Here is a 26266-nt window from a genome sequence, read left to right on the forward strand (position 1 = left end):
ACACTGCATTAGACACATAAGCATTATAAACATAAGACTACATCTACCACAATGCACCGCGGGAGCTCAACGTCACAGCGCAAAAATGGCGGCACCTCTGCTGCGAGTGCTGGAGCGAACCGAAATAACCAAACTACCCAAAGCAGTTCAAAATAAACTCGAGAAGTTTCTTTCTGATCAACAATATGAGATCGACTCATTGAAGTCCCACCAGGAGCAGTTCCGCGTTGATAGTGGTAAGGCGCGGCTCTGCTCTTTATTCATTCAGACGGCTCACTAGCTAGCCAAGCTAACAGTGTGTTCTGCACACATGTCACGAAAACAAACGAGTTTCTATCCACACTTAACCTTAAGCTTACACTTAGCCTGGTCAAATAGAGCGCTGTTGATTGACCTGTGCTCTTCCAACCCACAGAACAACAGTTCTTCGATAAAACGAAACGCCTGGAACAATGTCAGGAGGAGTTTCTGAACCAGAGCCAAGAGAACCAGAAGCTGAGAGAGGACGCCTCGAGGCTCGGTAATGGATGGTTCACAAGTGTTATAAAGGGTCATAACGTAATGTATACAATATATCTAACATCTAACCTTAATGTCAAACGTCCACCTCAGATGTGGAGCTCAAAGGTCTCCGTGAGAAGAACAAGGAGTATGATGCCGCTCAGCAGAAGTCTTCTGAGGAGCAGGTACTGACAACATGAAGCATGTTTACCTTCAAGAGTATTGATAACCCCGATCAAATGATGTTAACCTTCCAATCATGAGATACAAACTTTAAATATCTAGGATTTGACTTGTTTTTTTAGGTTTCTCTTTTAAAATCAAAAGAAGACCTGGAGGCAGAGAAGCGCGATCTGGTGCGGTCGTTGGAGCGGAGGTCCCTGGACATGGAGAACTTCAACGGTAACCATATCTGAAATACACAATAACGATGCACAGATGTAAAAGACACGTGCACCATATCTGTTCAGATTGGTCCAATATCTTAGTATTTTTTATGACATTGCTATTTTCTCAGTGTGTTTTTTTTTTTGGGTCTCATCGCCATGTTTGAACACAACTTTGATAACAGAGGATGATTAACCAAAACCGAGTGTATTAGAAATATAAATATGAAATAATTATCTCAGTACCTTCAGTGCTGAAACATCTGCGTATCGCTGCTTCCTGTCCATTAATATCTTTATCTGCCTGTGTGTTAATTTAGTTGGACATTGATTTCTCTCACACTAGATGACGTGCGGCAGCTCAATGAGAAGTTGGCGGAAGCCAGTAGCTCCAAAATGGGTCTGCAGATCAAAGTGGACGAGCTTGAAGCTGCAGAGGTCAACATCAAGGTAGGCCACCCACAACGCCATTGGTTCATCATGAAATCCTCATATTGACTGATGATCTTCTCTGTAAGATACATATATATAATTTTTGGTAGATGGTGGTCATATTATGTAGAATAATGGATTGTTTCGGTGGGATTCATTTCAATGGTAATTTTTCTTTATTCAGCCTTTTGCTGAAAGTGGTGTTTTTTGTGGTTAATTCCTCGCTCTAACCTGGATTAAAGTGTTTTTATTGTTGTGTTGGTGAACCCTCCAGTACAGGGAGAAGCGTATGGAGCAGGAGAAGGAGCTGCTTCAGGCCCAGACAACATGGCTGAATGATGAACTCAAGGCCAAGAGTGAGGAGCTGCTGTCCCTCTCACGACAGAAGGGCAATGAGGTCCTGGAACTCAAATGTAGCCTGGAAAACAAAGAGGACGAGGTCTGTTCCTTCAAGCTGTCTCTGAACATATTTCTCCTCCCCTATGAACGGTCTCTAACTTTTCTTTTGGTGGATTTTCAGCTGACCCGAATCCAAGACCAAGCAGTCAGTTTGAAGGCTTCTAATGAACAATACCAGAAACAGGTTGAAGACTTCATCAACAAACTGAAAGAAGTAAGTTAAATATCTGTTATTGTGTAGCATTTGATCAAATGTTATATAAGTTAAATTGGATAAGAAAACAAAAAACAAAAAAACATTTGAATCTTATTTGTTTGTTTTGTTTCTGTTTCAGGTCAAGGAGCAACAAGCCAGCATTGAAGAAAAGTTCAGGAATGAACTTAATGCCAACATAAAGCTGTCCAACTTATACAAGGCGAGTAATGTCAGCTCAAGTGACCAGTGAAATATACTGGTTGTTTTAAATCCTCTTTTTAAATGTGTTTCCATTGAGAGGAGCTGGTGCTAAACTACTAGGGTTGCAGGGGGCGGCAGCAGACGCTGAGACCAAGAGTGAAGAGCTGAGCGGTGCCGTGGAGGAGCTGCACAAGCTGCTGAAGGAGGCTGGGGAAGGTACGTGCAATACCCCGGTCACCATCTCACACAAACGGTATGCTTTGGTTTTTTAATGTTTACCTGACAAATGGTTACTATGCCCCAAGAATATTATGCGTCCTGAAAACTAAAGTTTGTGTTTTAAAAGTTCTGAGTCATTTGTCTGATACCGATCTAAATGTTGGGGCATTACACATGCCCATATTATGCATGCATTTATTTTGAATCAATGGCTCCCTCTTTATGTCAGCAAACCAAGCCCAGGAGCAGAAGCTCCAGGAGATGAACGAGGCCAGGGACGTGGCGCTGGCGGAGCTTCAGCAGAGGATCCAGAGCCTGGAGAAGGAGCTGGACAACGCCAACGAATTGCTGTCAGACTCCAAACATCGAGGTCAGCGTCCCAGACTCCTCAACTCTGCTGTTCTTAGTGGCTGAACTCACCTGTGGTCCCACACACTTGGATGTGTCGAGGCCCCGTACTGTTGGGTTCTAGAGTTGGCTCTTCTTGCAGTGGTATCTGATGCATTGATCTTGCTGTGGTTCCAGGTCCTCTGGGTTCTTCCTCGCTGCTCTCGGAGCAGATCACCTCCATGTCTCCAACAGCGGCGGCTGTGGCCAAGATCAGACCTGGCATGAAGCTGACGGAGGTATTCACAGTGGGCTCTCAAACCGCAAGCACAACCACTAAATGCAATGTTGTTTCGGTTGTTTACGGGTGTCTAGCAAGTCCGATTGGCATCTTGTTGGATCTTTTGTCGATATACTATAATCTATTTATAGTTATTATACCAATATTCCAATTCAGTTTTCTGAGTCTTCCTTGTTTCGGTACAGATATTGATTTGACAGATCTATGGATCCGTGTGTGTTTTCATCAGTACCCTTCCCCCCTAGTTGTACACGGCCTTCGTGGAGAGTCAGGAGCACCTGCAGCTGGAGCGGCTGGAGAACAAGCGGGTGAACACGTACCTGGACGACATCGTGCAGGAGGTGGAGGCCAAGGCCCCGGTGCTGAAGAGGCAGAGGGACGAGCACGAGCGCATGCAGCACTCTGTGGCCAGCCTGTCAGCCAAGCTGGAGCAGGCGGTCAAGGTGACGAGTGTTGAGTGCTTTAGGACTGGTTTAGGACTTAGGTTTTTGTTACTGGTAGTACAAACAGTCATTTAATTAACCTTTTATAATTTGACCCATATTCCTCATCCTTTGTGAGTGCCCTAATCCCATTCTGGTGACTGGTATTTGTACTGGCCTGTTCCTGCGTGGGTTACTGGGCACACTGGTTCCTTCCTCTTGACGTGGCCATACAGATGTAAACATTGAGCCGAGTGCTGCCGTTGTGACGGCGCTCCCAGTAACAGCTGTTGGTTTCAGGAGGTGCAGCGGCTGCAGAAGGAGGCTGACGAGGCCAACAAGAGGTCCTCTATGCTGGAGCGGGAAAACCAGCGCTTTGAACTGCAGCTGGCCGACACGGCCCATCAGGTGGGTCCTCTGGGTCTTCTCTCTCAGTGTGTTCTCAGGCCGTAGTGTAACCCGTCAGTGGGTCAGCCTCTGAGGCTCAGTCAGTGGGTCAGCCTCTGAGGCCTCAGCCAGTGGGTCAGCCTCTGAGGCCTCAGCCAGTGGGTCAGCCTCTGAGGCCTCAGCCAGTGGGTCAGCCTCTGAGGCTTCAGCCAGTGGGTCAGCCTCTGAGGCCTCAGCCAGTGGGTCAGCCTCTGAGGCCTCAGCCAGTGGGTCAGCCTCTGAGGCTCAGTCAGTGGGTCAGCCTCTGAGGGCTCCGGTCAGTCTGCTCACTGCTGGCCGTGCCCCCAGGTGGGTCCTCTGAGTCTTCTCTCGGTGTGTTCTCAGTGTGTAACCCGTCAGTCTGCTGGCCGTGCCCCCAGGTGCGCGTGCTGCTTGTGGAGCTGGAGGAGGCGCGGGGGAACAACGTGCTGCAGGAGGACGACGTGAACTCGGCGGACATCAGCAGCACCTCAGAGGTCATCAGCCAGCACCTGGTGACCTTCCGCAGTGTGGAGGAGCTGCAGCAGCAGAACCAGCGCCTCCTGCTGGCCCTCCGGGAGCTGGGCGACTCCCAGGAGCAGGAGGAGTTTGAAGCCGTCGGCATCAGGTAAGCTTGGATGGACTCTGGGTTTCATTGATTTAAGTTAAGCTGCTGCCGCCGCTGAAACATTCTATCAACTATTGGGTTTTAAAGGTTGTTTTTATCACAGATTCCAGCTGTTCAGTTGCTGGCTTCCCGCCCGGGGTGGTCTGCAGTGGTTTGATGTGTGGTCCCTGTCTCGTCTAGGCGTGGGGAGCTGGCCCAGAGCCTGGAGAAGGCCCAGGGCGAGCTGGAGGTGCTGAAGGAGCAGCGCACTCAGCAGATGCAGCTGACGGAGTCCATCGTGAGGCAGAGGGACATGTACCGTGTGCTCCTGGCTCAGGCCACCGGGGTCAGCTTCCCCCAGCAAGGTAACCCCCTCCCCCATGGAAACACTTCCCCAGTCGTAACCTGTGGTCCAGATGTCCTCAGCCCTCTGACCTGGCTGACCCCTCCCCTCCTGTGATGCGTCCAGGGGTGCCGTCCGAAGAGGTCTCTCTGACTTCTACCCCCCGACGCTCCCCGGCCACCACGCCCACCGCAGCCACCCCCACTGCTCTGGTCTCCATGGCAACAGACTCCACGGAGGCAGTGGAGGCCAAGGCTGCTTTGCGTCAGGTCGGTGAAAGCTGTCCAGCCTCTTACTGCCCGTCTGAAGCCTCAAACCCCTAAAGCATATCGTTGCCTAACGCTTCTTTACATTCAGGCTCCTTCCACGACTCATTTAAATGAACTGATGTACCCTAACAGACCCCGTTAGGGTCTGTGGCCCTCGTACCAAAGACCATACTTACGATGTTGTGCTCCCCCTTCAGTGGCAGGAGATGTTCGCTACCTACAAGAAGGAGCGTGTGGAGAATGACAAGGTGCTGACGCAGCACTCTGACAAGCTACAGGAGCAGCTCTCAGACCTGCGCTCACAGAACGCCAAGGTCTCCACTCAGCTGGAGTTTGCCTCTAAAAGGTAAGGGCACACGGATTACAAGATGAACTCATTATTAATGAGGCCTGTGCAGTCAGCTGTCATAATGTCTCTCAGATACGAGATGCTCCAGGACAACGTGGAGGGCTACAGGAAAGAGATCGCCTCCCTCAGAGCCAAGGAGCAGAAGATAGCTGCAGCCTCTCAGAAGAGCGAGTTGACGGTCCACTCCATGAGCCAGGAGCTGAAGGGAGCTCAGGAGAAGCTCAGCCTGGCCGAGGTGAGCCCCGCGGGGGTCCACGCCACTTAGTTATGATACCTTAGCCTGGGTACCGTCTGGGGTTAGCCTGGGAACCGTCTGGGGTTAGTGGTTAGCCTGGGTGCTCTCCGGGGTTAGCCTTAGGGTGTGCTCAGTACAGTCACTCACCTGGATGTGGTCGTCTGTCTCAGGGTCGTGCGGAGAACCTGCGCAAGGAGAGGGACATGCTGAGGCTGGTGGAGTCCAAGCTGGCTCAGGAGAAGGAGTCAGCTGTGGGCCAGCAGCGTAGCCAGACCCACCTGCTGACCAACCTGCAGGCCATCCAGGTACCTCAGGGCTCAGGGCTCCCTTCCCCCCGTGCACACTGCCTCCTGCTCCTCTTTATTGTGTCAGGAGCCGTTCTAACCAGGTGTTGTGTTGTCCAGGCCACTCTAGAGCGCGCAGAGTCTGACAGCCGCCAGCGTCTGAACAACCAGCTGGAGAAGCAGGAGAGGGAGATCTCCCAGCTACAGAAGAGACTGGAGCAAGAGGTGGAACAGCGTCACCTGCACGGCAGAAACCAAGAGGTATTCAAACACTCAAACTGAGTCCGTCTGAAGAGCACCAAATAGCCATTCATTACACACTGCTGCTGTTTACGGTGTAAACTACATTTCTCTATGTTCAGTTGTGTGGTTGTCAGTATCGTCGTTGTTGGAATTGTAGATGGATCTAGTGTCGGCCCAGGTTCACCACCTTCTTGATTCCGCCATCATAATGGTGGACTATAATCAGTGGGGTGTCTCTTCCCCTGGGGCCCGGGCCCAGCTGATGGAGGCCAAGAGGCAGCTGGAGCAGCAGGCAGCCCAGCAGCAGAAGACCAGGGAGCAGCTGAAGGCCGCCCAGCAGGAGGTCAACGGCCTCCGGATGCAGCAGGGCAGCAGCGGCGGCCTGCCGCTCAGCTCCCCTTCCAACATGTCCTTCAGAGGTACTCACCCAGCACCAGCGCCGACCAGCCAGCAGGGGGCGCTGCTGCAGCGACCAGGACACAGACCCTCATACCTGCCTAGCCTAATCTTATGGACAGATACTCTAGCACCTTTATTAAGAATAAAAACAGTTGTATTAATACAGTTTAACTACAAGACTGTTAACGTCTAGCCAATAGAACCAAAGGTGAGCATGTTCATGTCTGGTAACCGTATGCAATAAGCATATAAAAAGTGAATTTGTGTTAATCCGAGGGAGTAAAACTAGTTGATCCGACGTCCCTGTCAGGATTTATTCTCCTAGTGAGAGGAGCCCTGGCAGCCATTACTGCGGTCACTGGGGCGCAGAAGTTTAACAGATTTTCCTCGGAAAATCTTGTAAAAAGAGCTTCTATGTGTCCGTCCAGTCTCGGCCCCCCTCAGCATGACGCCCAGTCCAGATCCACTACTGTTTATAACATTGAGCCACAGCTGTGTGTGGCGGCTTACTCTCTAACCCCTGACCCCCCAGTACTCAGTCCTCAGTACTCTCTAACCCCTGACCCCCCAGTCCTCAGTACTCTCTAACCCCTGCCCCCCCCCCCCCCCCAGCCTTCCACGGCTTGGAGCCGGAAGGCGAGGAGCTGCGGGGCCGTCTGCGGCAGGCCGAGGGCCGGGCTGAGGAGCTGGCCGTGAGCCTGCGGGCTGCCAGCTGCAGCGTGGAGCGATACCGGACCATGGCCCAGAGCCTGGAGGAGTCCCTGGACCAGGAGAAGCAGGTCAGCCCCCACCCAGGGCCCCACCCAGGGCCCCACCCAGGGCCCCACCGAGGGTTACCCCAGGATCTGGGCCCCAGCAAACCTATAATACTGAGCACACGCGTCACTAACGACCACACCTATTAACAGGGTTAAATTGGGTAATGACAATCATTAAATGTATTGTATAATGTTAGCCCTTGTAGGTTCGGTGTCTTGCAATTAATAATAATATAATCAAAACAGTCGTATTGGGGTTTTGTCGTTGCTATTGCTTTCATGAACGTGACGTGTATGGGTGAGGGGTAGGTGTTGGTGCACCCTGTGGGTGTAGGTGACGGAGCAGGTATGTGACGTGTTGGTGCACCCTGTGGGTGTAGGTGACGGAGCAGGTATGTGACGTGTGGTGCTGCCCCCTGTGGGTGTAGGTGACGGAGCAGGTATGTGACGTGTGGTGCTGCCCCCTGTGGGTGTAGGTGACGGAGCAGGTATGTGACGTGTGGTGCTGCCCCCTGTGGGTGTAGGTGACGGAGCAGGTATGTGACGTGTTGGTGCACCCTGTGGGTGTAGGTGACGGAGCAGGTATGTGACGTGTTGGTGCACCCTGTGGGTGTAGGTGACGGAGCAGGTATGTGACGTGTTGGTGCACCCTGTGGGTGTAGGTGACGGAGCAGGTATGTGGCGTGTGGTGCTGCCCCCTGTGGGTGTAGGTGACGGAGCAGGTATGTGACGTGTGGTGCTGCCCCCTGTGGGTGTAGGTGACGGAGCAGGTATGTGACGTGTGGTGCTGCCCCCTGTGGGTGTAGGTGACGGAGCAGGTATGTGACGTGTTGGTGCACCCTGTGGGTGTAGGTGACGGAGCAGGTATGTGACGTGTGGTGCTGCCCCCTGTGGGTGTAGGTGACGGAGCAGGTATGTGACGTGTGGTGCTGCCCCCTGTGGGTGTAGGTGACGGAGCAGGTATGTGACGTGTGGTGCTGCCCCCTGTGGGTGTAGGTGACGGAGCAGGTATGTGACGTGTGGTGCTGCCCCCTGTGGGTGTAGGTGACGGAGCAGGTATGTGACGTGTGGTGCTGCCCCCTGTGGGTGTAGGTGACGGAGCAGGTATGTGACGTGTGGTGCTGCCCCCTGTGGGTGTAGGTGACGGAGCAGGTATGTGACGTGTGGTGCTGCCCCCTGTGGGTGTAGGTGACGGAGCAGGTGCGCTGCTCCACCGAGGCTCGCATCACGGAGGCGGAGACGCAGCGGCAGCAGCTGCAGCAGAAGCTGGAGCAGGCGGAGAAGGAGACGCTGGAGGCTGCGGAGGAGAAGCGGAGAGCCCTGAGCTCTCTGGAGGAGCAGGTACCCAGCCTGACGTCTGAACCCTGGTTCTGACCCGTGTCTGCTCCTCTGATCTGAACCCTGGTTCTGACCCGTGTCTGCTCCTCTGATCTGAACCCTGGTTCTGACCCGTGTCTGCTCCTCAGATGAACGAGCTGAGGAGCCATCTGAGCAGTGCCCAGGCTGACCACCAGGAGGCGCTGCAGCGGGTGGCGGAGGCAGCAGCTCAGCATCAGCAGGCACTGCTGGACGGCCAGGAACAGGTACTGCAACGGGCCGGGCCCCGGGCTAGGGCCGGGCCCCGGGCTAGAAGAACAGCTGGATACATATCTGTACATTATTTTAGATTTGAACATATTTTAGATTTGAACATAGTTCAACCCTACTGTAGGCCTGTCCCCTACAACAGGGCGCTGGAGGGACACAACGTGTTAGGATTCAGTCATTCATAACGCCCCCCCCCCCCCCCCAGGCCCGGCTGGTGGCCGAGGCGCAGGATAAGTACGAGCGGGAGATGATGCTGCACGCGGCGGACGTGGAGGCCCTGCAGGGGGCCAAGGCGGCCGGCCTGCAGGCCTCCGCCCTCCGCAGCCAGCTGGAGGAGCGCTCCCAGAGGGTGGGCGCCCAGCTGCTGGAGGCCAGGGTCTCCTGGGAGGAGCAGGAGAGCATCCTGAAGGTGAGCCTCCTCCGTGTGCTTTACCAGGCATTGAAGAGGGCTGCTCCTCATGTCTGATTGGGAAGGAGGAGCGCCGGCTGATTGCGTTTGACTCGCTCTGTCCAGGAGGAGCTGTCCAAGGCGGAGCAGCACTCTGCGGAGCTGCAGCGGCAGAACACGCTGCTCCACCAGCAGGTCCAGGCCCTGAGCAGCACCATGGCCGCCAGCCTGCAGCGCACCCCCAGCGAGGGCCCGCTCTGCGGGGCCTTGGCAGAGGAGGACCGGTCCCAGGACCAGGTCCTGGAGATCCTCCGGTAAAGAGCCCTCATCTCCCGCTGTAGAGTTCAACTGGTGTTGAAGTGTAATTCGTGTTCGACTCAATCCAATCTCGCCCCGTCGTCCACAGATTTGTGCGTCGGGAGAAGGAGATAGCGGAGTCTCGCTTCGAGGTGGCCCAGGGGGAGAGCCTGAGGCACCGGCTGAGGGTGGAGCACCTGGAGCGCGAGCTGAAGGAGGCGCAGGACACGCTGAACTCCGAGAGGGAGAGGACGAAGGTCAGTCGCAACGCTGCACCTTCGGAACAGGTCGACGCAGAAGGCGCTCGCGGCTCTCCTCTGTGTGTGTGGATGTCTCTGTGTGCGGGGGGGCTGTCCTACGCTCATGGCGGTACCTCTCCTCAGTGTGTGTGGATGTCTCTGTGTGCGGGGGGGCTGTCCTACGCTCATGGCGGTACCTCTCCTCGGTGTGTGTGGATGTCTCTGTGTGCGGGGTGGCTGTCCTACGCTCATGGCGGTACCTCTCCTCAGTGTGTGTGGATGTCTCTGTGTGCGGGGTGGCTGTCCTACGCTCATGGCGGTACCTCTCCTCAGTGTGTGTGGATGTCTGTGTGTGCGGGGTGGCTGTCCTACGCTCATGGCGGTACCTCTCCCCTCCGAGCCAGGTCACCGCCAAGACTCTGGACCAACATAACGAGCTGATGAAGAAGACGGAGACGATGAGCGTCCTGATGGAGTCCAACAAGCTGCTCAGAGAGGACAGGGACCGGATGCAGCAGGAGCTGGAGCAGAACCAGGCTAAGGTACCCCAACTAGCCCCAGACAGAACCAGGCTAGGGTACCCCAACTAGAACCGGAGAGAACCAGGCTAAGGTACCACAACTAGCCCAGACAGAACCAGGCTAGGGTACCCCAACTAGCCCCAGACAGAACCAGGCTAGGGTACCACAACTAGCCCCAGACAGAACCAGGCTAGGGTACCCCAACTAGCCCCAGACAGAACCAGGCTAAGGTACCACAACTAGCCCCAGACAGAACCAGGCTAGGGTACCACAACTAGCCCAGACAGAACCAGGCTAGGGTACCACAACTAGAACCGGAGAGAACCAGGCTAAGGTACCACAACTAGAACCAGGCTAAGGTACCACAACTAGAACCAGACAGAACCAGGCTAGGGTACCCCAACTAGCCCCAGACAGAACCAGGCTAGGGTACCACAACTAGAACCAGAGTGAACCAGGCTAAGGTACCACAACTAGAACCAGACAGAACCAGGCTAAGGTACCACAACTAGAACCAGAGAGAACCAGGCTAAGGTACCCCAACTAGCCCCAGACAGAACCAGGCTAGGGTACCCCAACTAGCCCCAGACAGAACCAGGCTAAGGTACCCCAACTAGCCCCAGACAGAACCAGGCTAGGGTACCCCAACTAGCCCCAGACAGAACCAGGCTAGGGTACCCCAACTAGCCCCAGACAGAACCAGGCTAGGGTACCCCAACAATGGCCAGGCTAAGCTACCATAACTAACACCACAACAGTACCCAGGCTAACAACAGTGTTGTACTTCTTCTGGTTGCTGATCCGTATTTCAGTGGTAGTAGAACATACTCCAGAGGAGGACAGAGTTCACTGAATCGATACAATGCTTGAGAACAGCATTTCGTATACCTTACATTTCATAATGCTGGCATTGAATGGAACACATGATATTGCCCTGATTAATGAGTCTCACTGAGTCTCTCCTTCCCTGGGGTTCAGTTGCAGAAGCTGCAGTCGGACGTCATGCCCGTACAGCAGGCCAACTCTGAGCTGAGTGAGAAGACTGGCATGCTGCAGGCTGAGAAGAAGATCCTGGAAGAGGAGATCAAACGCTGGAAGAACCGTACCCAGGTGGGTGGAGCGTCATGGAGACGGGCCCATGCTGCTACTGGAGGCAGATTCTATCCCAGCTCAAAGCACTCGCGCAACCGGGCTTCATATTTGTATCATGATCCAAAAAAGAAATACAATTGTAATGTAATCCTATAATTTTAAGTGTGCAATGCACACTGTGTTTTTTGCTAATTAATTTGGCACACAAATGAGCCAAGCTCTTGCTAAGCTAAGCAAGTCCTTAACCCAAGGGAAGGGGCTCCAGTACCTCTTGTTCGCCAGTGAGGGTACGATGGAGAATCTGAACGGTCGTTGTTTGGATTGAACACCCCCTAGCAGGAGCAATGAGCTATTGTACCTTTAACCTGCCGTCATACCACCTGCCCGCTCCCCGCTGTCAGCACCTGGTGAGCCAGCAGAAGGACGCGGACCCAGAGGAGTACAAGCGGCTGCTCGCCGAGAAGGACTCGCACCTCAAACGCATCCAGCTGCTCGCAGAGGACAACGGCAAACTCAAAGCAGAGGTGACCAGGTGAGGTTCTGCAGTGGTGACCAGGTGAGGTTCTGCAGAGGTGACCAGGTGAGGTTCTGCAGTGGTTCTAATGATCATTCATAAGATCATTCCCAATTGATTTAGTCACTTGTCAGACTCTAAGATTAAACCGGGCGGAGCAGTATGCTGGGACTTTACCCACCCAGGGCTCCACGTTCCCAGATCCTGAGTGCTTCCCAGTCCTCATCCTGTGTGTGGTGCTCCTCAGGGCGGGGACAACGGTCAACAGCCTGCAGAGAGACCTGGCGCAGAAGCTCCAGGAGCTGGAGGGCAGGACGAGCACCATCAACCAGGTGAAGAAGATCGGCCGGCGCTACAAGACCCAGTACGAAGACCTCAAGGCCGAGCACGACAAGGTGAGGAACGTCTCCGGGGCCCCAGGCCGTCAAAGGCACCAAAGGTCCTGGCATCTCGACTGCCTCTGTGTTTAAGTATCAAACCAGCGCCTGCCTCTGCCGTTGTTTGGCTCCTGGTAAGTATCGATCTAAGTCAACGCTCAGACCTTTGTCCCTCACCCTAAGCGGTAACTGGTATAAGCCCGTCGGTCTGTGCTCACGCCTCACTGAGCTCCTCATTGGACCCTACCCCGTCCTGCAGATGGTGGCGGAGGCCGCAGCCAGACCCCAGGCCCCGTCCCAGGAGGGCCTCCAGTCCCAGGAGGGCCAGGCCTCTCAGCAGGAGCTGGAGGGGCTTACCGAGTCCCTGCGGCAGGCTGACGATCGGACCAAGGAGCTGGAGGCCCAGCTGGACCACCTGAAGAAGGTGAGCCTCCTTTGTGTTCATCCTCCAGGCTCCGGTCAGAGCTGGGGCGGAGCGGCTCACTGAACCAGCCAGTAGAGGAACACTGGAGCGCACTGAGCTCAGACTGACCCCACTCAGTGAAGGCTCCCCTGTGGCGGAGCGCTGCCTCTAACGGGCGCTGATCGTCTGTCTTCCAGACGGTGGGCGAGCGGGAGGCGGAGGTGCGCGGCGCCCAGGAGCAGGCCTCCAGGACGCAGGCGGAGCTGGGCCGGCTGAGGCAGGAGCTGCAGGACAAGGCCTCTCAGGAGGACACGCTCCGCCAGCAGATGGCCGACAAGGAGGAGAAGACCAGGAAGGCCTTTGTCGGCGCCAAGCAGAAGATCCACCAGCTCATGGGTGGGGACCGGGGGGCCTCGGTGTGCCTGGGCTGGGCCCGGGACACCTTCTCACCTTAGCGATAAACCCCCCCACTGATACTGACTCATGTCTTTCTTAGAGGCTAGGTGTTGGAGTGGGGGCCGCGGCTGCTCTTCTAGAGCTTTGTGTCTGATGGCCTTCGTGGCTCTGAGCGGGTCCTGGCTCCAGTAGGCTCCTAGTGTCTGCCATCCTGTGACCGTGGTGCTCTGTCCTCCGCAGCCGCCAAGGACGCGCTGCAGAAGGAGAAGGAGCAGCATCGGGAGGAGCAGGAGGTCCGCGTCAGCGCCCTGAAGTCGCAGTACGAGGGCCGGCTGAACCGCCAGGACAGGGAGCTGCGGGAGCTCCGGGGGCAGCAGGAGAGACAGGAGCAGCGCGACGAGCCCCAGGAGGCCGGCCCCAGCAAGGTGAGGGGGGGGGGTCACAGGCCGTAGGCCGACGCGTTGTTTAGGGGTTCCTTCATCAAGCTACCGCACGCTGTGCATGGATCAGGCCCCATCCACTTTATACTCCAGAAACCAAAGTGCCCAAGCTCTGAGCGCAGTGGAGCCTCTGATGTTAACCTGCCCCCCGCCCCCAGACCCAGGAGCAGCAGCGGAGCGCTGAGCTGAGACAGATCACCATGAAGCCCAGCCCGACCGATGTCAGGGGCAGGTATGTGACCCCCACACACACGTCTGTTTGGTGGTTTACTGTGCTCCGAGTGGTCCTGACTTTCTCCGTGGCCGTGGCAGTGCCAGCACCTCGGAGCCGCCGACCGCCAACATTAAGCCCACCCCGCTGGTGGCCACGTCCGGCAAGCAGCCGGCCAACCCGGCCAACAAGCCCACCCCCCGGGCCAGCATCAGGCCCATGATCACCCCGCCCACGCCCACGCCCACGGCCACCGTGATGCCCACCACCCAGGTGGAGAACCAGGAAGGTAAGAGGAGACCCAGGCCCGTCCCCTATAGTACCTACCCCCCCCCCCCCCAGCCCCTTACTGATCTCTAACCATCTGCCCCCCCCCCAGCCCCTTACTGATCTCTAACCATCTGCCCCCCCCCAGCCCCTTACTGATCTCTAACCATCTGCCCCCCCCCAGCCCCTTACTGATCTCTAACCATCTGCCCCCCCCAGCCCCTTACTGATCTCTAACCATCTGCCCCCCCCCAGCCCCTTACTGATCTCTAACCATCTGCCCCCCCCCCAGCCCCTTACTGATCTCTAACCATCTGCCCCCCCCCCAGCCCCTTACTGATCTCTAACCATCTGCCCCCTCCAGCCCCTTACTGATCTCTAACCATCTGCCCCCCCCCCAGCCCCTTACTGATCTCTAACCATCTGCCCCCCCCCAGCCCCTTACTGATCTCTAACCATCTGCCCCCCCCCAGCCCCTTACTGATCTCTAACCATCTGCCCCCCCCCCAGCCCCTTACTGATCTCTAACCATCTGCCCCCCCCAGCCCCTTACTGATCTCTAACCATCTGCCCCCCCCCAGCCATGCAGGCCAGCGACGGCCCCCCGGTGGAGCACGTGACTGTGTACGGCAGCGCCAGCGGCTCGGTGCGCTCCACCAGCCCCAACGTGCAGGCCTCCCTGGGGGGGCCCGCCCTGGGGGGGCCCGTGCTGGGCTCCCAGCAGACCCAGACCCAGGCCACCGCCTTCGTCCAGCCCACCCAGCAGCAGAGCCAGGCCCCCCCGGAGCCGGCCAGCCAGGACCCCCCGCCCCCCCTGCTGATGGAGGCCCCCAGCGGGCAGACGGACAGACCGTCCACCTCCTCGGTGTTCGGCACCGGTACGTACGGGGGTCCCCTGGACCGGTCGGGGGGGGTCATCGTGGGGTCCTGAGGGGTACGGTGTGTCAACACTGCTCACGGTAGAGCCCCCGCCTCCCTAACACTCCCCCCTCCACAGTGTCGGCGTCCGCCGGGCCCTCCTCCATGTCCAAGAGACCCCGCGACGAGGAGCCGGAGAGCAGCATGGTGACGGAGACGGACCCCCCTCAGGAGGACCCCGCCGAGCCCCCCATGCCCAAGAGGCTCCGCATCGTCCAGCGGGTCGGCCCCGAGGTGAGGCCTGCACGGTGACCCCACGGGGGGCTCCACCGGGCCCCCTCCCCTGGTGGTGTTGGCACCACGGGGGGCTCCACCGGGCCCCCTCCCCTGGTGGTGTTAGCACCACGGGGGGCTCCACCGGGCCCCCTCCCCTGGTGGTGTTGGCACCACGGGGGGCTCCACCGGGCCCCCTCCCCTGGTGGTGTTAGCACCACGGGGGGCTCCACCGGGCCCCCTCCCCTGGTGGTGTTGGCACCACGGGGGGCTCCACCGGGCCCCGTCCCCTGGTGGTGTTGGCACCACGGGGGGCTCCACCGGGCCCCGTCCCCTGGTGGTGTTGGCACCACGGGGGGCTCCACCGGGCCCCCTCCCCTGGTGGTGTTAGGCCCCCTCCCCTGGTGGTGTTAGCACCACGGGGGGCTCCACCGGGCCCCCTCCCCTGGTGGTGTTGGCACCACGGGGGGCTCCACCGGGCCCCCTCCCCTGGTGGTGTTGGCACCACGGGGGGCTCCATAAGCTGCCCTGCGTCTCATGATGTGATGGCCAATGGTGTGTGTGTGTGTGTGTGTGTGTGTGTGTGTGTCAGGAGGAGGTTCTGAATGAGGACAGCACTGAGACCGAGGGAGTGGTCCCCACCCACCCCCAGGGCGGCCAGGACAGCAGCCAGGTCAGTCCCTGTCCTCCATGGAGCTGCAGCTCTCTGGAGGACAGCAGCCAGGTCAGTCCCTGTCCTCCATGGAGCTGCAGCTCTCTGGAGGACAGCAGCCAGGTCAGTCCCTGTCCTCCATGGAGCTGCAGCTCTCTGGAGGACAGCAGCCAGGTCAGTCCCTGTCCTCCATGGAGCTGCAGCCCCTGGGGGGGGGGTCGGCCCCCTGGGGGGGGGGGGGGTTCAGGCCCATGGCCTTCAGTGTGGTCAGAAGAGGTCTGACCGGGTCCCTCTCGGCAGGACGAGGAGTTTGCGGCGCTGGAGGCGGGCGAGGAGGAGGGGGGCGCCCAGGCCGTACCGGGGGAGCCGGAGACGAGCGAGACCCCCGACCAGCCCCAGCACGACGTCATCGTCATAGAAACGGACTCGGAGGGCGAGGAGGAGGAGGAAGAAGAAGAGGAGGAGGAGGAGGAGGAGGAGGAAGAGGACCAGGTAGGGTGTTCCTCAGTGGGGTTACCTCGGGTTCTAGCGGTCATTGTGCTGTGCTCTCCGCTCCTGGTGGTCAGAGTTGTTGTCTGAGGAGCAGGATGAGCTCTGGGTTCGAGTTGGGTTGCCTCAACAACAGGCTGTGGGCCCGGTGTGGACCTCTACTCGTATATGATTTATGTATCTTTTTTGTTTTGGTTCAAGATCTTTTTCAGTCAGTTTTCTCATTGTTAACGTAGGACTATGACGAAGAAGAGGAAGATGATGAGGAGGAGGAGGAGGACGAGGAAGAGGAGGAAGATGGCGGTATGGGGGAGGAGGGCGAGGACAGCAACGAAGGCAGCGGAGACGCCAACGACGGCTATGAGGGAGACGACCCCGAGGTTTGACCTCTCTTACACACGGCTACACCCTTCCACCCATTCCTGGAAGATCCCCCTACACATTCCCCCTTCCACCCATTCCTGGAAGATCCCCCTACACATTCCCCCTTCCCTTCCAGACTTGCACACCCTTTCATGCTCAGTATTTCCATGCTGTCACTCTTCCAGTTTCTCTCCGACTCCCTGTATCGGTCTCCCTCCCTCCCTCTCTTACCGTCTCTCTCTGTCTGTCTCCCTCGCTGACGTCTGTCTCTGTCACTGTCTCTGTCTCCCCCCCTCCCTCTCTCTGCCTCCCCCCCCTCCCCCCTCCCTCTAGCGTCTGGTATAATGGAGGGCTTGTGCCATGCGCTGGCTGTTGACTTTAATGGTTGAACCTTTGGCTGGTGTGTTCTCGTAGTACGCTGGTGGGCGGTGCGGTGAGTCAGTTGGGGGGCGAGCTGCGCTCAACGCCCTGTTGGCATGCTGAGGTCAAGCTTTTATTGACCCATTAAAAACATTTGTTTAAGCGGTTGAAGTTTAGAACAAATGGTTACTATTATTATGCAACAGAGGGTTTGTGTACCGTCCACCCGTCAGTCAACGGCTCTTGTGTGTGGCCTTTTACATTTTAAATCTGAATCTTGCTAAACCTAGGAAATGTGTTCCTATTTATTCATTGCTAAGAATCTTGTCGATGATTAAGAGGTCACTAGTTGTCTAGCTTCTATTGCTGTTGTTCCACGCCGCCCTCAGTGTGTGAGGCTCTTACCGTATGTCTTCCCCTTTTGACTTTGTGTTTTCTGTGCCAAAGTGAGTCACTGGGGTTCAGAGGCTGTTGGCGGCGGGGTGTGTCTGTGTGGGAACCTTAATGCTCTCATCGCCCCCCGCCGCCCCCTCTAGTCTGATGTAGAACGCCGTGCCTTTCAGGGAGCAGACGTGACGGACCCCGGCACGGAGACGGAGGAGAGCCTGGGGCCGTCAGAGCAGAGGCCGGCGGACACACCCAGCTGTAAGGTCCAGGAAGCCCTGTCCTACAGCCATCCCACCTAGAGCCCTCACACCACCACCGCACGCACACACACACACACAGAGAGACAGACACACACACACACACACAGAGACAGACACACACACACACACACAAAGAGAGACAGACACACACACACACACAAAGAGAGACAGACACACACACAGACAGACAGACACACACACACAGACACACACACACACACACAGAGAGACAGACACACACGGAGACACAGAGTGAGACACACACACACACAGACACAGAGAGAGAGAGAGAGACACACACACACAGAGACAGACACACACACAAAGAGAGACAGACACACACACACACGCACAAAGAGAGACACACACACACACACACACACACACACACACACACACACACACACACACACACACACACACACACACACACACACACACACACACACACACACACACACACACACACACACACACACACACACACACACACACACACACACACACAAAGAGAGACAGAGAGACAGACACAAAGAGAGACAGACACAGAGAGACAGACACAGAGAGACAGACAGACACACACACACACATAACTCAAAGGCATTTCCACAGGCAGACGCTAATGAACTAGAGCGACGCATATCCTCCACATCTAGACCGGACATTGGATATCTCAGACACGCCCTCCACAAGTGTTTCCAGGCATAACCCGACTCCCCAGATAGGGTTGACGGCCTCATAGCCTCTGCAATGCTCTGAGGCGTCCGGCCGTCTCATTAGCCTCCGACCGCATGACGGGGACAGCGCTGATGTGTTGTCTGAGACCTCTCGTAGTCACACTCACTTTGCAATGCCACCACACAACGTTTCTCTGCTTGTTTTTATGCATTTTTGCTTTTAATGTCAGGTGTAATAAACAATGTAAATCTTCCAGTGTTGTATGGTCAAGTTATTGCCCTGTGCAGATGTTGTTTAAATCTCTGAGCCTTTACTGGCCACCGACGCTGAAGGCTCGTTAACACGGCGTTGCATAAGGAGATCCCGGTGTCTCTTACCCAACAGTAGAAAGCAGCCCCCTTTTCTCTTCTCTACCCCCGACAGTTGAGAGCAGCACAATGGAGGCCTTCTCCACAGAGCCCCCCATCCCGACCGCACGCATGCCCCAGTCGCCAAGGAGACCGCCGCACCAGCTGCCCTCTCGCCCCAACATCCAGACGCCCTCCTCCCAGGAGCCCGGGGCCCAGGTGGGACCCCTCAGACCTCCACAGGGGCCCCCCCTCAGACCTCAACAGGGGCCTCTCTGGGGCTCGTTGGTTCAGGGATAGTCAGACAGTCACCAACGATTCTGATAAAGATTTACGAAATGCTTTTCCCTTCCTAATGACGGCGTGGCACATTTGGTTATTTTAGTTCTTGATGTGTTGTTGCTGTGACTCAAGCCCTGTTTTGTCTTTCAGCGGAACCCCGTCCGTCTGCAGTCGATGGGCCGCGTGCCCCAGAACCCCCCTGGGACGGCTGCCGGTGCTGTAAGTCTGAGGACCTCTCCCTGAGGACCTCTCCCTCCTACTGAGGACCTCTCCCTCCTACTGAGGACCTCTCCCTCCTACTGAGGACCTCTCCCTCCTACTGAGGACCTCTCCCTCCTACTGAGGACCTCTCCTCTCTCTCCTACTGAGGACCTCTCCTCTCCCTCCTACTGAGGACCTCTCCTCTCCCTCCTACTGAGGACCTCTCCTCTCCCTCCTACTGAGGACCTCTCCCTCCTACTGAGGACCTCTCCCTCCTACTGAGGACCTCTCCTCTCCCTCCTACTGAGGACCTCTCCCTCCTACTGAGGACCTCTCCTCTCCCTCCTACTGAGGACCTCTCCTCTCCCTCCTACTGAGGACCTCTCCCTCCTACTGAGGACCTCTCCCTCCTACTGAGGACCTCTCCCTCCTACTGAGGACCTCTCCCTCCTACTGAGGACCTCTCCTCTCCCTCCTACTGAGGACCTCTCCTCTCCCTCCTACTGAGGACCTCTCCTCTCCCTCCTACTGAGGACCTCTCCCTCCTACTGAGGACCTCTCCTCTCCCTCCTACTGAGGACCTCTCCTCTCCCTCCTACTGAGGACCTCTCCCTCCTACTGAGGACCTCTCCCTCCTACTGAGGACCTCTCCTCTCCCTCCTACTGAGGACCTCTCCTCTCCCTCCTACTGAGGACCTCTCCCTCCTACTGAGGACCTCTCCCTCCTACTGAGGACCTCTCCCTCCTACTGAGGACCTCTCCTCTCCCTCCTACTGAGGACCTCTCCCTCCTACTGAGGACCTCTCCCTCCTACTGAGGACCTCTCCTCTCCCTCTCTTAATAACCTCTCCTCTCCCCACACACTCTGGTCATACGCCGCGCTCACTGCCCCAGAGCAGGTGGGAAGGTTCCTGGATGGTACCTTTCTCTGGGGATAAGCCTTGTTACTTTACCCTCAAAGCTTATTTCAAATCTCACATTTGTAAACGTTCTATAACTGAGCTTTAAACGCATCACAAAAATGATCATAATTTATGCCCAGTAAAGCCTTCTGGCAGCTGGGCGCTGAGGTCACTAACGTTCACCGGAACGTTAGTGACCTCAGCCGGGTTACCCAATCGGTTGACCCCCCCCCTCGGTGACAGTCCACAAAGATTTGGCTGCTTCTTGGTCATCATGATCTTGTTAGTGAACTAAACGTCAACCTGCCCGCCCAGGCCCATGGGAGCCTCTGATAGCTCAAGTCCTTCCTGAAGTCCTTCCTATCTCCCTGCCTGGCTCTGAGCCGGAGAGACCACTGCTGTGGAATTCTGTTTAACTGATCGTTTCATTTCTATTTGTGTTATTTCATTAACGTTATCCCCCCCCCTCTCTCTGCCCCCCCCTCTGTCTGTCCCCCCCCCCTCTGTCTGTCCCCCCCCCTCTCTCTGCCCCCCCCTCTCTCTGCCCCCCCCTCTCTCTGCCCCCCCCTCTGTCTGCCCCCCCCCCTCTGTCTGTCCCCCCCCCTCTCTCTGCCCCCCCTCTGTCTGTCCCCCCCCCTCTCTCTGCCCCCCCCTCTGTCTATCCCCCCCCCCTCTCTCTGTCCCCCCCTCTCTCTGCCCCCCCCTCTGTCTGTCCCCCCCCCTCTCTCTGCCCCCCCTCTGTCTGTCCCCCCCCCCTCTGTCTGTCCCCCCCTCTGTCTGCCCCCCCCTCTGTCTGCCCCCCCCTCTGTCTGTCCCCCCCTCTCTCTGCCCCCCCCTCTGTCTGTCCCCCCCCCCTCTCTCTGCCCCCCCCTCTCTCTGCCCCCCCTCTGTCTGTCCCCCCCCTCTCTCTGCCCCCCCCTCTGTCTGTCCCCCCCCCCCTCTGTCTGTCCCCCCCTCTGTCTGCCCCCCCCTCTCTCTGCCCCCCCCTCTCTCTGCCCCCCCCTCTGTCTGCCCCCCCCTCTGTCTGTGCAGCAGCTGTTCTACGAGGACGACGACCGGACGGTGCCCCCCCCCACGCTGGCCGTGTCCCACCACACCGACGGCGCTGACCAGCCCTCCCAGTAGGACCAGCCTGACCTTTAGCCGTAGCGTTGCATCTGACTGAGTGGGGCTCAGTGTTTAATGGTTGGTGTGTGTGGGTCAGCTCCCCCCAGGTGATCGGCGTGCACCACTTCAGGGCGGGGCCCCCGGACGACCTGCCGCAGACAAGCTCCTCCCACTCGGACCTGGGAGGGCTGGGCTCACAAGGAGGTACGCTGACTAGGGATGGGAATCGAGAACCGGTTCTTGTTCAGAACCGGTTCCGAGTCAACCGATTCCTTGGAATCGTTAGCAAGCCTGCTTAACGATTCCGCTTATCGGTTCCGGTCGCGGCAAATGCGTCGTGACGTCACACACACGCTGCTTTGATTTGGTTCAGAACGCAGCAAACATGTCGTCGCCGAGGAAGAATCGCATTGTGCGTTCACACCAAACGCGACGGGGCGACAAGATCCCATACAAAGTGAACGTAGAGACGCGTATAAGGGCGAGTTTTTCGCGGGAGAAAACCGATGACAAGTTTTTGTCGTGATGACAGCCAATCAGCGTTCAACAGCGTGATAACTGAGTGACATGTGTAACGTAACAGCCAATCCGCGTTCAGCCGTCAAACTCAGTGCAGTGCAGTCCGGGTGAACCGCGGAATGGAGGAGAAAGTGATTGAGTGAGTTTGCGACTCCCGGAGCTCTATATATAATAGTATATAATATATTATATACTATATTATAATTGTATATATGATATCACGGCCAACAGCTCTGTCGCCTCCGGATGGCCGTAACGTGGGGAGCTCTCATAGGGATTGGGCTTCTCGGGGTTTGTTTACCGGCATTGCTATGGTTTCCGGTCTTGTGTGTTCCAACGGTTTATTAGGTAGGCCCATCTAATACATCTCTGTCTAATCAATGCTTCATTTTGTTTATGTCAGTTTAATTTTGTTACAAGTTGAATGCAAATGAGCACTGTTAGAATTCCAAAAGGCACAAGCTCTTACTTAGCTGTTTTCAGTCTGTGTTTTTAGTTGTATGGCACATAATGATGGCATTTGGGCTTAAAAAGCGAAACATATATCTTTTCGTCTAGACCAATTGATTTGAAAATGTACAATTTCCTAATACTAGAAGCACTTCTGATCAGATATTAAAGAGATGTAATGCAAACAAACACATTTATACTTATTTTCTCACCCAATGAGAATCGATAAGAGAATCGATAAGGAATCGGATCGATAATCGGAATCGTGAAATTCTTATCAATTCCCATCCCTAACGCTGACCCCGGGTCGAACGGACCCCGGGTCGAACGGACCCCGGGTCGAACAGACCTCTCCTTATGCAGAAACAATCCATCCAGAAACACGGGGTTTAATTAACGTGTGTGTGTGTGTGTGTGTGTGTGTGTGTGTGTGTGTGTGTGTGTGTGTGTGTGTGTGTGTGTGTGTGTGTGTGTGTGTGTGTGTGTGTGTGTGTGTGTGTGTGTGTGTGTGTGTGTGTGTGGTGTGTAGGTCTGGGGATGTATGACAGCCCTCACTTCCTATCGACCCATGAAGAAGAGTCTGGAGGGCGCAGTGTCCCCACCACAGCGCTCCCAGTGGCCGCTCCGGGTACCGGTGGGTTCATATAACGACCAATAATATACCGGTCAATACTAGGATATCCAGCGAGGCCAGGAGCCGATGGTCAGAGCTCTGGTCTCTGCGATGCTTTCAGGTCCTTTATATGAGCTCACCTAACCCCACCCCCCCCACCCCCCCAGTCACGCTGTTCTCAGAGGGGCCGTCTGAAGCGCTGGACCACGCCTCCCAGTCGGTTCCCATGGTGACCACCTCCACCGGTGACGACCGGGACGACGTCATCCTGGAGCCTGACGCAGACAGGTGAGCATCTAGCTCTTATGATGATGATGATGATGATGATGATGATGATGATGATGATGATGGTGATGATGGTATGGTTATTGTTGTCGTCATGTGAGTGTGCTAAGTGTCCTCTGCCCCCAGCCGACCCAGCGGCGAGGCGTCTCTGGACTCGGTGGTGTCCCAGGGAGAGGCAGAGGAGCCGGGCCAGCAGGCGGACGAGGCCAGCCTCCCGTCCACCAGCCAGGAGCCGGCCTCCAGCTCCACCCTGGGCTCCAGAGCAGGTGGTTCCCCCCTTCAGGCCGGGTGGGGCCGTCCCTCTCCCAGTAAAGGGCTCAGCTTGACCAGGGTCCTCTTGTGTTCCAGATACGAGCAGCGGCCGCCCGTCCAGGACGCCGGCCGGCCGGCAGCTCCAGCGCTGGTCGGAGAACCGAGGGGGTCGCATGAAGAGAGGTGGGAGACGCGCCAGAACCAGCTAGTTGGCTGTGTTTGTGTGTTGGCTGTGCGTTTGTGCGTCGGCTGTGTGTTTGTGTGTCGGCTGTGTGTTTGTGTGTTGGCTGTGCGTTTGTGTGTCGGCTGTGCGTTTGTGTGTCGGCTGTGTGTTTGTGTGTCGGCTGTGCGTTTGTGTGTCGGCTGTGTGTTTGTGTGTTGGCTGTGTGTTGGCTGTGCGTTTGTGTGTCGGCTGTGTGTTTGTGTGTTGGCTGTGCGTTTGTGTGTTGGCTGTGTGCGGTAGCTTCAGCCCTGCCTTCCTTATAGTATTGCTTTTTTAAATGACAGCTTTCTCCCAGCAAGAACACTCTGAAGGACGTAATGCATAGCCATTAGGATCATTGATTTGATTATGAACGAGCATTTATCACATAATGCAATTAACTCAGTAAATATTTTTTAATAAAACAATACAAAGAATTACACACATTCTCACATATTTGGATACATTATCAAAGTGTGTCACATCGTCCAGGCGCTGTCTGCTGCAACATCAGACTCCTTTTGTAACGTGTCTTCTGTCCCCCCCCCCCCAGGCCACCCCTTCCCCTCTCGAGGAGCAGGAGCCAGACGCTTCGCCCGCTGAAGCTCCTACAACGCTCCAACGCCTCACAGTGAAGCTGCATTTTAGTGTTTAGATAATGTTCCATTTAATTATGTTGTCCTTTTTATGTACTTCCAAGTGCTTCTGTAGCTGCACTCCAAGCAGGTTTCTTAAGTAATAAACAGTTTGTTGAAGAGTTGTGTGCGAGTCTCTGTTTGGGGCAGGGTGCGCTTGGCCCGGGGGCAGCTCAGGGACACCTGAAGAAGGCGTTGGAGGTATGTTGAGGCGCTGCCTGGACCGGAGGGACCACGATGGCAGGCTGTGGAGTATTCATCTGCACGTTGTAGTATTTCGCTGAAAATGAGCGAAATGGTTAACATACATACGGCATTCATTAAGGATTTGGCTAAGGCTACAAAAACAAGCGCCAGAACCTAAGCTTAACTTATACATTGTCAGCTTAACTTGTTATTTGTCAGGCTTTTAGGTCAGTGAACTAAAAGCGAGCACGCCTCGGAGAGCCTCCTGAGCTCTGGGTAGGAGGAGCCCGCCCTGAGCCTCTCCACTCAGACACGTGGGTCTAGCCAGGCGTGACCAGGCCGGTGTCCTAGGTACTTTATACCGGAGCCAGATTCATATTTTGAGGTGATGTTAATCTAACCTTTTAAAGTTTATATGCACCGCAAAACTCCACCTTGCATGTGGTTTTAACATCTGGTTGTGAAGCTCTGTAGTGTTGGGCTGTGGATCGGATTAAAGTGAGTTGTAGAAGATATCCACGAAGTACAGTAGATGGTAACTTACATCTTGAGAAGACGTAGTACTTGTAGCCCTCCGGCGTCCTGCGGCTCGGGATGGACACTGCAGACGTGACGCTGGTGGGGAAACCCCTCCAAGACATACTGATGCGAATGGACGGCTCTAGGACGGACACTGACGGAAAGACAAAAGGATAGCTTCAGCGTTAAGGTTTTGTGGGTTCTCAGTTGGTGTGATTGATTAGGAGTGTTCAGTGTTCTGACCTGCTTGGCGTGCCATACGGTGACGCACAATGTTAATGGAATACTGCCGCTTCTTGCCACATGTTGACCCGGTGCCCAACTGGTATGAATACTTCTGGACCAAACCCCCTAGCGGACCCAAGAGGACCCCAGTGATCATCTTACATCAAAGCGGGGTCCATACTCATATCCACACCAATAGGTCACTTCAGATCACCTCTTTTGAAGAAGTAGACGGATTCCCTCCGGCTCTGGTACTGCGGCACCGACAGGGCAGCTGTGATTTGCCCCCGGAGGCCGTCAAAGCCATGGTGGATGAACTTGGGGTAGCCAGGGTCAACCACGTCATTGTGAAACCTCCAATACAAGGAGCCCTGCGAAGGTAAAAGGATGGCAGGAGTCCCGACGTACAGAAAACGAGAATCGATGTGTTAATATCAGATTCTACCGTCCATGCACAAGCCATGAGCTTACCAGCAAGACGCACGTGATCCCAACTGAAACATTGAAATAACACAAAGAGTCACCTTGAAGATGTATGTTTTGCCCTGGCAGTTGCATCGGGTGAAGGCGGTGTCGACGGGCGACGGGACGCCCCACACCTGCGTGATGCGGCGCGCCGGCCCCGGGACCCTGTTACGGTCCAGCAGCCAGAAGTAGTGTCCTACAGGCGGAACACGGTCAGACTGGGGGGCTGCTCAATCTCAGCACTTCATTCTTGTCATGGATAAAGCTTATTAGTCGGTTGATTAGAATTATATTTGATACTTGTACTATTTTTTCAATGTTTCCACAAGATGCAGAGAAAGGGGCTCAGATCAGGAACTGTTGCGCCCAAAGAATACCACAATGTTCCATGGAAAAGCCAAACTGGTTTAGTCACTTGCCCTTGCCTTGCTTTACATCTTTGTAGTTAAACGGTTCTGCTCCAGTCTAATCATACATGACACTGTATACACATGGACATGGTTGCTCAGTAATTGAAGCGTTGCTTCCTGTGACGACACAGACATAGACGTCGTCTTTCCCTAAAGAATCAGACACGCTCTCCTTGGGAAGGGAAGGCTTGTGTCCTACATATTTTTCCTGCCACTTACCTCGGAAAACCACAATTGTGCCATTCCCGAGTGTGGTAACCGCGCCCACCGGACGTCCACTGCAGAGGTTCATATCGTTGCTGTCATCTAGAGGAAGGTCAAACACATTTTTATTCTCA

At 55.8% G+C, this 26266-nt stretch overlaps 2 protein-coding genes across 2 annotated transcripts in view; one reads left to right on the plus strand and one right to left on the minus strand.

Moving 5' to 3' along the window:
• The first annotated feature begins 70 nt into the window (after positions 1 to 70).
• tprb (translocated promoter region b, nuclear basket protein) lies at positions 71 to 24423 on the plus strand. The gene is made up of 51 exons (XM_056603702.1): positions 71 to 236; positions 416 to 520; positions 613 to 686; positions 807 to 903; positions 1234 to 1337; positions 1594 to 1758; positions 1840 to 1932; positions 2054 to 2134; positions 2244 to 2331; positions 2564 to 2704; positions 2860 to 2960; positions 3208 to 3405; positions 3685 to 3792; positions 4191 to 4417; positions 4598 to 4761; positions 4866 to 5008; positions 5206 to 5354; positions 5430 to 5592; positions 5763 to 5897; positions 5997 to 6137; positions 6379 to 6538; positions 7131 to 7297; positions 8465 to 8617; positions 8743 to 8859; positions 9069 to 9272; positions 9378 to 9565; positions 9658 to 9805; positions 10192 to 10329; positions 11287 to 11418; positions 11802 to 11932; positions 12162 to 12309; positions 12551 to 12715; positions 12892 to 13090; positions 13331 to 13515; positions 13689 to 13762; positions 13843 to 14030; positions 14590 to 14886; positions 15006 to 15160; positions 15732 to 15812; positions 16092 to 16283; positions 16517 to 16660; positions 17567 to 17648; positions 18752 to 18894; positions 19108 to 19176; positions 21093 to 21181; positions 21265 to 21371; positions 22666 to 22770; positions 22917 to 23037; positions 23161 to 23300; positions 23383 to 23469; positions 24042 to 24423. The coding sequence occupies exons 1-51, from the start codon at positions 86 to 88 to the stop codon at positions 24089 to 24091; spliced, it is 6987 nt and encodes a 2328-aa protein (XP_056459677.1). The 5' UTR covers positions 71 to 85; the 3' UTR covers positions 24092 to 24423.
• Positions 23878 to 26266, minus strand: part of prg4b (proteoglycan 4b) — a 7125-nt gene continuing 4736 nt past the window's right edge. Inside the window, exons 9-14 of the mRNA XM_056603327.1 lie at positions 26148 to 26234; positions 25578 to 25714; positions 25268 to 25424; positions 25072 to 25179; positions 24854 to 24982; positions 23878 to 24403 (exon numbers count right to left, since the gene is read on the minus strand). Of these exons, the coding sequence (XP_056459302.1) occupies positions 24297 to 24403; positions 24854 to 24982; positions 25072 to 25179; positions 25268 to 25424; positions 25578 to 25714; positions 26148 to 26234 (725 nt within the window). The 3' untranslated portion in view covers positions 23878 to 24296. The remainder of the gene's footprint in view (positions 24404 to 24853; positions 24983 to 25071; positions 25180 to 25267; positions 25425 to 25577; positions 25715 to 26147; positions 26235 to 26266) is intronic.

The sequence above is a fragment of the Gadus chalcogrammus genome, chromosome 12 (assembly GCF_026213295.1).
Source record: "Gadus chalcogrammus isolate NIFS_2021 chromosome 12, NIFS_Gcha_1.0, whole genome shotgun sequence".
In the NCBI taxonomy this organism is placed as follows: Eukaryota; Metazoa; Chordata; class Actinopteri; order Gadiformes; family Gadidae; genus Gadus; species Gadus chalcogrammus.

Bases quoted from the DNA above. Each gene is read 5' to 3' on its own strand.
- tprb (XM_056603702.1), top strand. From the start codon at position 86: ATGGCGGCACCTCTGCTGCGAGTGCTGGAGCGAACCGAAATAACCAAA. The intron at 1,338-1,593 runs GTAGGCCACCCA...TGAACCCTCCAG, and splicing joins CTGCAGAGGTCAACATCAAG to TACAGGGAGAAGCGTATGGA. The intron at 7,298-8,464 runs GTCAGCCCCCAC...CTGTGGGTGTAG, and splicing joins CCCTGGACCAGGAGAAGCAG to GTGACGGAGCAGGTGCGCTG.